This window comes from Littorina saxatilis, linkage group LG2 (assembly GCF_037325665.1).
Source record: "Littorina saxatilis isolate snail1 linkage group LG2, US_GU_Lsax_2.0, whole genome shotgun sequence".
Classification (NCBI taxonomy): domain Eukaryota; kingdom Metazoa; phylum Mollusca; class Gastropoda; order Littorinimorpha; family Littorinidae; genus Littorina; species Littorina saxatilis.
In genome coordinates, this window is record NC_090246.1 from 5,620,659 (window position 1) to 5,631,971 (window position 11,313).

The window sequence follows — 11,313 nt, forward strand, 5'->3', positions numbered from 1 at the left end:
TTGAAGCTACATAGATTTCCAGCAATGGGATGGCACAGTATGAAAGGAAATGTGACCTACCTTTCCCGTCAAGCTCTTGACATCCTCGTATCCAACCCACTCGTCGTCGAGAACGATATAGGGCACTTGCTGCTCCTCGTCAAACACGTACTTGGTGTGGGTGCTTTGCAGCAAACGGCAGATCTGCAACAAGAGTCCGTTTTAGTCCAAGAATGATTTTAATTACAGGCACGCTTTTTAAGGCTAAATGTTCATGTCATTCGGATACATGACCAATGAATATTTGAACTTCTTTTATCCCTTTAATCTTGCATTGGGGCCGAATTCCGTTAGAGCATAGCCCCTCACCCCCCTCTAAATAGCGACTGGTAACACTTTCTACACACACAAAATGGAATAATAATGGGGTGACGTGATTGTTATTTTGCTGGCTTATTTGTTCTTGTGTTTGTTTGTGTATGTGGTTGGTTGATTACTGAATCGTTCGTTTGCTTTCTTTTCTTAGTGAGTGTTGTTGTTGTTGTTGTTGTTGTTGTTGTTGTTGTTGTTGTTGTTGTTGTTGCCTTGTTTTTTGTTTTGCTTTGTCTTCATGTTAGCTTGTTTGTATTCTTGTTTGGTGTATGCGTGCCTTTTTGTTTTGTGCTTGGGGGTAATTAACTTATAGTCTTACCTCGGGGTACGCATAACGGTCGGGTAGCTGCCAGATGTCGGACTGTCTGGGCGTGTCACTCTTGATGACCGGTGCCCCCACCCCCGTGAGGTCGGTGCTGTTCAGCTTGAAACGGGTACCTGCTGCAGTCACCCCCACCACGATCTTGTCGGCCTGCAGGCCCTTGGACATGTAGTGCTCCACCGTCCAGGCCTGAAGCAACCACAGACATTATTGGTGACTTGTTGGTGGGCCAGCTTTTTTAGGGGGACCATATCGTTTTTTGTTTCATCTTTATCGACCAAGGCCGGAGGCCGCGGTTGATAAATATGTAACAAAAGGCGTTATGCTCCTCGAAGACCAACACAAAAATGCTGGTCTGACAACAAGCCACCAAACATCGTTTTTGTCATCATTTTGGTATTGCAACAGTACGCACAATAATCCAGAGGGAGTTTTTGAATGCAGTTTATGGCCTCAAAACGCATTAATCGCTCGCGTCATAATTGAAAATGTGACCTCAATCGTAAACTTTACGTCGCTTTTCTTCGAGTCTAAAAATGCACAGCTTCCCATCATATTTGCGAGGTAAGTCACTTTTTAGTTTACCCTTTCTTCTGAGTGTTTCAAGCCGTTTCGTTGCGCACTGTGTGATTGCACAGCTTAGTTGCAAAATGACCATGAGTCCTCGGGGTAATTTCCAACACTGATGATTGCACAGCTTAGTTGCAAATTGACCATGAGTCCTCGGGGTAATTTCCAACACTGATGATTGCACAGCTTAGTTGCAAAATGACCATGAGTCCTCGGGGTAATTTCCAACACTGATGATTGCACAGCTTAGTTGCAAAATGACCCTGAGTCCTCGGGGTAATTTCCAACACTGATGATTGCACAGCTTAGTTGCAAAATGACCATGAGTCCTCGGGGTAATTTCCAACACTGCTTGGGTCTTTGCGAGTGAACGTTTAAAGTCATTGTCCACGGATACACGAATCCAAAGCCGAAATGGTTCCACACATCAAATAAACAGCTCGATTGGCTCTTACTTTGACAATCCATGTTTCACCTGAAAGCTCAAACCCATTCACCACCTCTATTGATTATAATAATAATAATAATACGAATATTTATAACGCGCACATATCTCACCAACAGGCGACTCAAGGCGCACATACACTCGTTCACACACACGGAGACTTAAAGTCACTAGCACACACACACACCATCAAACATTAAAATATGTACAGTTATTCAGGGTGGGATGGGGTGGGCAGTGTAGAATGCATGGATTATTTGGAAAAAAGGAATGTCTTGAGTGCAGATTTGAATGATTCGAGGGACTGTTGTTGGCGGAGGGGGAGAGGTAGTGTGTTCCATTGGCTAGGTGCTTGGAAAGAAAATGAGCGTTGACCTGCTGTTTTGAGTTTGGTGTGGGGGATGTTGAGATTGAGGGAGTCGGCAGATGATCTGAGTGTTCGTGAAGGGACATAGAGAGAAAGAGAGTCGGAGAGATAGGCAGGGGCGAGACCATGGAGGCATTTGTAGGTGAGCGTGTTGATTTTGTAGGTGATACGGGCAGGAACGGGCAACCAGTGGAGCTGATTTAGGAGGGGGGTGATATGATCTCTCTTTTTCTTTCGTAGGACAAGACGGGCAGAGCTATTTTGAATGCGTTGGAGACGAGAGATAGAAGAAGAGGGAAGACCCGCCAAGAGAGAGTTACAATAGTCAAGACGTGAGAGAATGGTGGAAGTGACCAGTTTGGCGGTAGCATCTGTGGTGAGGTATTTGCGGATAGTGGCGATGCGGCGGAGTTGGAAGTAGCAGGTGCGAGAGACAGAAGAGATGTGTTGTTTCATGGAAAGGGTGTTGTCTAGAGTGACTCCGAGGTTTTTGACAGCAGAAGACAGAGGGACAGAAGAGTCAGAGAGTTGAAGAGAGTCGGAGGTGGCTTTGGAGAGTTTGGATGTAGTGCCTATTAGGATAGCTTCAGTTTTGTTGCTATTGAGCTGAAGTTTGTTTTCTGTCATCCAATTCTGCACGTCAGTGATAGTGTCAGAGATAGAGGAAAGAAGAGATTCAGACTGGTCAGGGGAAGAGCTGTTGTGAAGTTGAGAGTCGTCGGCAAAAGAGTGGTGGAGAACGTTGTGTCGGTCAAGGATGTGGTCAAGAGGTTGAGTGTAGAGAGTAAATAGTACAGGCCCAAGGACTGAGCCCTGAGGGACTCCGCACTCAAGCCTGATGGGGTCAGAGTTCAGTTTGTCAATCGAAACAGTCTGGTAGCGGTCGGTAAGATAAGAAGAGAACCAAGAAAGAGCTGTGCTATGGATACCAAAGGTGTGCTGAAGGCGTTGAAGGAGGATGTTGTGGTCGACTGTGTCAAAGGCCGCTGATAGATCAAGTAGAGCGACGGCAGAGATTTCAGCTTGGTCAGTGGCAAGGAGGAGATCATTAGTGATTTTGAGAAGGGCAGTTTCGGTGGAGTGGTGAGGACGATAGGCAGATTGAAGCGGAGAGAGAAGATTGTTGCAAAGAAGGTGAGAGTTGAGTTGTTTCAGGACGACTCTTTCAAGGAGTTTGGAAATGAAGGAAAGGTTTGAGACAGGGCGGTAGTTGCTGAGGGTGTTTGGGTCAAGCGATGGTTTCTTCAGTAGAGGTTTGACAATAGCAGTCTTAAAGGAGTTGGGGACAGTGCCTGTTTGCAGAGAAGTGTTGATGATTTTGAGAATAGAAGGGAGGAGTTCAGGAAGACAGTCAGAGTAGAGTTGTGTGGGAAGAGGGTCAAGGTCACAGGTTTTCAAGGTCATTTCTTTGAGGACTTTCTCCAGGTCAGTGAGAGTGAGAGGCTGAAAGTGTGTGAAGGGAGTGCCTGTAAATGCAGGAGGAGTTTCAGAGTTTTGGTGTGGGATTTTGTCTAGTTTGTCACGGATGGTTTGGATCTTGTTATGGAAGTAATCAGAGAAAGCTTGAGACAGTTTGGAGGGGTCGATGTTGTTGGGCAAGGGAGAAGCAGAAGAGCAGCCAAGAAGGTCATTCATTGTGGAGAAGAGTGTTTTGGCAGAGGTTGTTTCACAGATTTTGGTGCTGTAGTGCGATTGTTTGGCGTCTGCGATGAGTGTCTGAACATGTTCCTTTTGCTTGTTGTAAATCTGTCTGTCAACTACCAGCTTTGAGGTTCGCGACTTCCTCTCTGCTCGGCGACGCAACTGTTTTGCATACTTAACTTCAGCTGTGATCCAGGGTGCAGAAGGCCTATCTATGATGAGTTTGGTTTTTGCGGGCGCATGTTCATCGAGAAGTGTGCTGAGAGTGGAGTCGTAATGACGTACAGGGTCTGAGGATACCGGAGGATCAAGCAGTCGGCGGGCTGCTTCTGCGCGAAATGTGTCAGTGTTAACTTCTTTGAGGTTACGGCGGACTACGCGTTTTTTCTGTTTGGATGGTTTGGCCATTTTAAGAGAGAACAAAAATGCAGAGTGATCGGATCTGAGGTAGTCATTCAGCAGGATGTCGTACACCAGGTCAGTGGACTCATGGGTGACAATCCAGTCAATGATGTGTGTTTTGCGTGTGGGAGCGTCTACATGCTGTTTGAGGTCGTGACAGTCAAGAAGGTCCATCGTCTGTCTTGTGTCGGTGTTCTGTGGCTGGTCGAATTGTATGTTGAAGTCGCCGATGAGGACGATGTTTGAGGTGTGAGTGTTGTGATGTTCAAGCATTTCTTCAGCTTCTGTGAGAAACATGGGGAATGTGAACTTGTTCTTTGCATTGGGGGGAGGGCGGTATATACAGATCACACAAGTGCTAGTGCCAGAGCAGGTAATCACCATCTCTACAACTTCAAAGGTAGTGTGTTCATAAGGAACGGATGTTCTGAAAGTAACAAAAGGTTCCAACGACTTCCTGAAAACAACAGCAATCCCACCACCTCTAGAGGATCGGGGGCATGACTTTAAACAATAGCCAGGTGGAGTCAAGAGTTGGCATGTGGCTTCATGGCCAGTATCACTTAGCCAAGTTTCTGTCAGAAACATCACATCTAGGTTTTGTTCCAGAATAAAGTCACAGATTGCTTCTGGTTTGCCTGATTTCACAGCGGACTGCGAGTTCAGATGACACAGGCGAAGGTTCTTTGAGCGGGTCACATTACTAGTACACGAGTCATTCAGTGAGCGTTCCTGACACGCAACAATTTGGGGTAGAGATGCACTATAAGCATCGTACAGTCCAGAGTGGAGAGGGGACGTAGCTGTCGGAGGATGGTCAGTGTCAGAGTCATTGCCGTTAGATGACGGCGACAAAGCGTCAAAAGGCAGCGCCGGAGCGACGTCGGAAGGCAGCGCCAGAGCGACGTCAGAAGGCAGCGCCGGAGCGACGTCAGAAGGCTGCGCCGAAGCGACATCAGACGGCTGCGCCGGAGCGACGTCAGAAGGCAGCGCCGGGGCGACGTCAGAAGGCATCGCCGGAGCGACGTCAGAAGGCTGCGCCGAAGCGACATCAGACGGCTGCGCCGGAGCGACGTCAGAAGGCAGCGCCGGGGCGACGTCAGAAGGCAGCGCCGGAGCGACGTCAGAAGGCTGCGCCGAAGCGACATCAGACGGCTGCGCCGGAGCGACGTCAGAAGGCAGCGCCGGGGCGACGTCAGAGGGCAGCGCCGGAGCGACGTCAGAAGGCAGCGCCGGGGCGACGTCAGAAGGCAGGGCCGGAGCGACGTCAGAAGGCAGAGCCGGAGCGAAATCGGAGGGCAGCATCCGAGACCCAGAACACTGAACAGAACGTATTTCGTTCCTCCCCCCTCTCATGCAGATTACATGCTGAACATGAGTTTGTTTTATTCCCCAGCTGGTTATGAATGAAAACTCGTGAAAATGATGACAAATAGAGAAACCTACATGGCTTACTGTATCATATCAGATTTACACGTGTTTTTGGTTGAAATATTTTATTTTATTTAATTTTTGTTTCTTCTGTGTTTTGAATATTTTTATTATTAATTTTAATCTTTTTTTACATTTTTTTTTTAACATTTGCCAAGCACATCATTGTGGGGCTTTTAATAACAAAAATTCAAGCATCCGTCTACAACGTATCATCATTAATGCTTCAACATTTACACAATACTGAAATATCTCAACGCTAATTCATATCCTAACATCACATTTATATTAATAGGCCTACCATATCTATACTTACTGATACACATTTTTGAAATGAGCAAAATATGATTAATAATTTTGTTTATGGGGGTTTGCACTTCTGGAGAATAACCAAACAATACATCTTTTTCTGTTAATATAATATTTTCTCCCGTATTAACAAATATACATCTTCTAACATTTTACCAAATCAATTTCATTTTGCTACATTTCCAAAAGAAGTGTTCAATATAATCCATTTCATTACAAAGACTACATAAATTATTTTCTTTTAACTTCATTTTATGCAATAAAATATTTGTGGGATAAATATTATGTAAAATTTTCCATTGGAGTAACTTTAATCTTTCTTCGCTTGTACATGCACTTGCCAGGACCCAATACTTTTCGTCAATGCAAATGTTATATTTGTGGGACCAAAATTTTACAGAGCAGAGTTCACTGGCTTTGGATTGCGTTAATATCGCACGAAATTTCTTCGGGGAAGGGTTATTTAGCATGTCCTGAAAACAGGTCGCAGGAGGCTCGTCACCCGCGTCTTCTTTAACTGTGTTGTCTCGCAGTGCTCGCGCGCAGAGGGCCGTGTGCAAAGCGTTGTACTCAAACAGCCTTGTGGCACTATATCCGACAATGGCACAAATATGTTCAAATGACACAATATTTTCGTCTATCCATACATCACGTACACAATTCACACAGGCTTCAATCCATTTATCAAAACACAACACATTCTTTCTAAAAATAATATCTGCATTATTCCACAAACATTGATCAAAAATACTTTCTTTTTGAACAAGAAATAAATATCTGTTCTCAATCCATATTTTTAAAACTGGTTGCCAACATTTTGATTTAACTCTGGTCAGACCAATAAACTGTTTCGATTTGGCAGTTGATTTAAAGCAACACAGCTGTCTTCCAAGAACCTCATAATAATGTCTTGGAATCAATTGCCAATTTGCAAAATCTGTTTGTTGTAGCCTGGCTGCCCAACATAACAAAAAGGATGTCTCCATATCATGTATATTTATCATGTTAATACCGCCTATTTCTATTTTATTACTTACAACTGTTCGTTTCACCTGTTCAAAAGCTTTACTATTTGAGTACTTCCGTTTCCACAAAAATTTAAAAAGGATAGTATTTGATCTATCAAGCACTTTTGTCGGTGCAGAGAGTGCCTGCAAAACATATACAAACTGGGATATCAAAAAAGTTTTAATTATACACAATTTACCACGAATGCTTAAATTCCGTTTTGACCACATTCCAACAATTCTTTCAATTCTATCAAACCGTACCTACCAATTCTCTTCAATGTCAGAAGCACCGATATCATTTCCAAATATTATACCTAAAATTGTTAACTGTTTTTTCCATCTTATATTACAGTATTGCTCAAGACTGTTCTTCATGGATCCTAGCCACATTGCCTCTGTTTTATTTTCATTCAGATGTAAATTTGAAATACATGAAAACTGTTTTACTATTAACAGTACTTGTTGGAGATCGTGTTTATCTTTAAGGAACATTGTTACGTCGTCTGCATACATTGCCAATTTTAAAATATATTCCAAATTGGTTTTTGAATGAAATGAGGGGAATTTTAATCGTTTTATATTCGGGTCACTGCGTATCTTAATGGCTAAAAGCTCAAGGCCAAGGACAAAGGCCATCGGTGAAAAATTACATCCCTGACGAATTCCGGTTAATACGTCGAATTCCTCAGAGATCCATTCCATGTAATTGATGCAACTTGTGGTATTATTCGTTAACATTTTTACGGAATTCAAAAAGTTATCACCGAAACCAAATGTTCTAAATGCCCAATACATATAATCTTTGGAAATTGAGTCAAAAGCACGTGAAAAGTCAAGGGCAAGTAAAATGCCTGGTTCATTTTTCTGATTCATAAAATCTGTTACGTCATCAATCAATCGAATAACATCGCTTGATTTTCTCCCTTTAATAAAACCGACTTGATCTTCTGAAATAATATCAGTAATGACAGATATGCGAGGCGAATTGCTAAACACTTTGCAAATATTTTATAGTCAGTATTTGTTAGCGAAATTGGTCTCCAATTAATTAGGCTGTCACGTGGTAAATCTGTTCCTTTGTAGAGTAAGGAAATAACTGCTCTTTTTTGTGTAGTCGACATCTCACCGACTTGAAAGGATGTTTGTAGAGAATTGAAAACCATCGTCTTTAGGCTCGGCCAAACAACCTTCACGAAGCTAGCTGTAAGCCCGTCCAAACCTGGCGATGATCCGTTCCTTGATAACTGTACGAAGCTAGCTGTAAGCCTGTCCAAACCTGGCGATGATCCGTTCCTTGATAACTGTACGAAGCTAGCTGTAAGCCCGTCCAAACCTGGCGATGATCCGTTCCTTGATAACTGTACGAAGCTAGCTGTAAGCCCGTCCAAACCTGGCGATGATCCGTTCCTTAATAACTGTACGAAGCTAGCTGTAAGCCCGTCCAAACCTGGCGATGATCCGTTCCTTAATAACTGTACGAAGCTAGCTGTAAGCCCGTCCAAACCTGGCGATGATCCGTTCCTTGATAACTGTACGAAGCTAGCTGTAAGCCCGTCCAAACCTGGCGATGATCCGTTCCTTGATAACTGTACGAAGCTAGCTGTAAGCCCGTCCAAACCTGGCGATGATCCGTTCCTTGATAACTGTACGAAGCTAGCTGTAAGCCCGTCCAAACCTGGCGATGATCCGTTCCTTGATAACTGTACGAAGCTCGCTGTAAGCCCGTCCAAACCTGGCGATGATCCGTTCCTTGATAACTGTACGAAGCTAGCTGTAAGCCCGTCCAAACCTGGCGATGATCCGTTCCTTGATAACTGTACGAAGCTAGCTGTAAGCCCGTCCAAACCTGGCGATGATCCGTTCCTTAATAACTGTAATGCTCTGCCAATTTCGTCAATAGTAAATTCACGGTCCATGTCAACTTTCTGTTCTTGTGTTAACTGTGGAATATTTAATCCATCAACTTCACGTTCAGCTTTATTTTCGTCAAAATCAATATTTTTTCCAAATACATCGTGGCAAAATTTTGTTTGCTCTTTCATTATTTCTTCTTGTGATGTAATCATATTCCCGGAATCATTCATTAATTTGTCCATTATCTTAACGTTTGCTCTTACCTTTTCAAGATTCAAGAAGTTGCGAGTGTTTTTCTCACCCTGTTCAATAAATCTTTCTCGAGATCTTATTTGTGCACTCTTTGCTTCTTGAATATTGAATATTTCAAGTTTGTGCTTTAAATTTTCTCTTTGTGTTAACAAATCCTGATTTTTTGTATCAATTGACAATTTCTTATCTGTTTCGTTAAGTTGCTTTTGCAACATAGATTTATTATCAATGTTTTGCTTATGTTTATTTTTACTAAATCGTATGCAGAATTCCTTTATCTGAATTTTACAGAAATCCCATTTGTCGTGGGGGTTGTCCTCGGAATGATCATTCATATATTGTTCCAAAAACACATTCATTTTGTCAACAAACTCAGAATCACGCAAAAGGCTGTCATTAAATTTCCAATACGAAGGACCTCTTACTACAAGGGCGGATCAATTCACTTTGGAGGGGGGGGTTACAAAATGACTGCGAAGATACAAGTTGACGGCGCCGAAGGCGCCTAAGCCTCTAGGGGGGTCCGGGGGCATGCCCCCCTGGAAATTTTTGTTATCCAAAGAAGCAAAATAGAGCTATCTGGTGCATCCTGAGCCAATAAATTACCTCTTTTTTTGGGGGGTGGGGGGGGGGGTTACGTAACCCGTGTAACCCCCCCAGATCCGCCCTTGCACTATATGTGTTAAACCGTCGCGATATAACCTTCGTGGTTATAAACGAATTTAAACACCAAATACAAGAACAACAATATGTGTTAAATTATAATACATAATTACCATTCTGTGGTCGGTTTGTGCAACTGATTGTATATTACAATTATTAGAACGGTTCAATACGGCATCACATGCTAAAATATAATCGAGTCTCCTCGCAATAAAAGGTGTCTTGCGAGACCACGTAAACTCTTTATCTTCTGCATGAAACAAACGCCATACATCATTCAAACCTTGTTCATTCAATAAACTCTTAAAATTGTTTACGTCTATTTCACATGTTTGAAATATTAAAATGCAAGCGAAAGCAAGCTTTTCGAATTTTGAAAAGGCAACGAGTGTAAATCTGATGTGACACAGCAGTATTCTGTTTTATACTACATTCGTGACCGATTCGTGACCGATTCGTGACCGGTGTAATAAATAAAACGCCTCTCCACACGTGTACAGATGATGTAAATAAGGTCGGGTCAGACTACATTCTGGCAGGGACCTAATTTTTCACTACCCATGATGACAAAGTCACCGAGACAAACTTCATTGTAGACACAAAAACTATTATGTTAATTGCTCCCTCTTGAAGACTTTTGAGAACACGTGACGCTATACATCTTGTGTGGCGTCTTTTTTGCTTTAGACGTCAGATATTTTACGAGGCCTTTTCAGATATCGACTGGTCTTCAATTTGGACACTTCGACTCCGGGAAGTATCTCGCATTTCAATATTGAAAAAAGTCGTGTCAAAGTGGCACACAAAGCAAGTCATGCAGTATTCTCTATCACTACCATTCGGTGATACACACTTGATGATGTTCATTTCACTTGAGTGATCGTTAATGTCTGTGCTTACAAAGCTGATTTCAACTGACACTTGCTAACATAAGACAAAAACAAACAATGTGTACATGTGAAGGTGTGTGTGAAATATTTGTAATGTGATTACTCTGCTGTGAAACCCAACTCCTGTGATATGAGAGGGTAAATTCACATAGTGCAATATCATATTTGATTGTATCCCTTTTATGTTTTATGTTTTATGTGTGTCGTCCTATACAATTGTTGTTATAATCGTTTACAGGCAGGCAGGGTGTGCCGAAGAAAAATTTCCATTTTTATGTAATATTTTAATGGACAATAAAGTGCTGTTATTGTTATTGTTATTGTTAATATACCAACACGGTGGGCTGTTTAACATCCCTTTTCCTGTGACTCAGACAAAGTCAAATAATGGTTTGGAAAATACCATCAAAAGATAAAAAGCTAGGGATGTACATTATCGTAGGTACACGAATATTGCCGGAGCCTGTCACTTTATTTGTTCAGTTCTGTCCTTTACAAAAATGGTGCTTGGTTCTGCATAGCTATTATTTAATGCCATTGCAAGTTAGATCGGTTCCTTATATTCTCCTTTGAGCTTGATAAAGCTGCTAGCTAACGCCCTCTATCTATGCTTTCTCACTTTTAATTACTGTAATAATTTACTAAATTTACCGTGCTGAGTTTGGCATCGAAGTTGGGGTCTGACTGTCTGGAGAAAAGTGGACTGTCGAAGCCCGTGACGGCGTTCCAACTGCCGTGATAGTCATACGTCATCAAGTTGGCCAGATCCAGATATCTGTTGATAGACACACAGTGTTTGTACAACT

At 42.6% G+C, this 11,313-nt stretch overlaps 1 protein-coding gene across 4 annotated transcripts in view; it reads right to left on the bottom strand.

The window, feature by feature from the left end:
* LOC138958068 (chitinase-3-like protein 2) overlaps positions 1-11,313 on the bottom strand; it is a 30,027-nt gene that overhangs the window by 1,508 nt on the left and 17,206 nt on the right. For all 4 annotated transcript variants that reach the window (XM_070329133.1, XM_070329132.1, XM_070329134.1 and 1 more), the window contains 3 exons: positions 11,159-11,282; positions 671-862; positions 61-183 (listed from right to left, as the gene is read on the bottom strand). In XM_070329133.1, the coding sequence (XP_070185234.1) occupies positions 61-183; positions 671-862; positions 11,159-11,282 (439 nt within the window). The remainder of the gene's footprint in view (positions 1-60; positions 184-670; positions 863-11,158; positions 11,283-11,313) is intronic.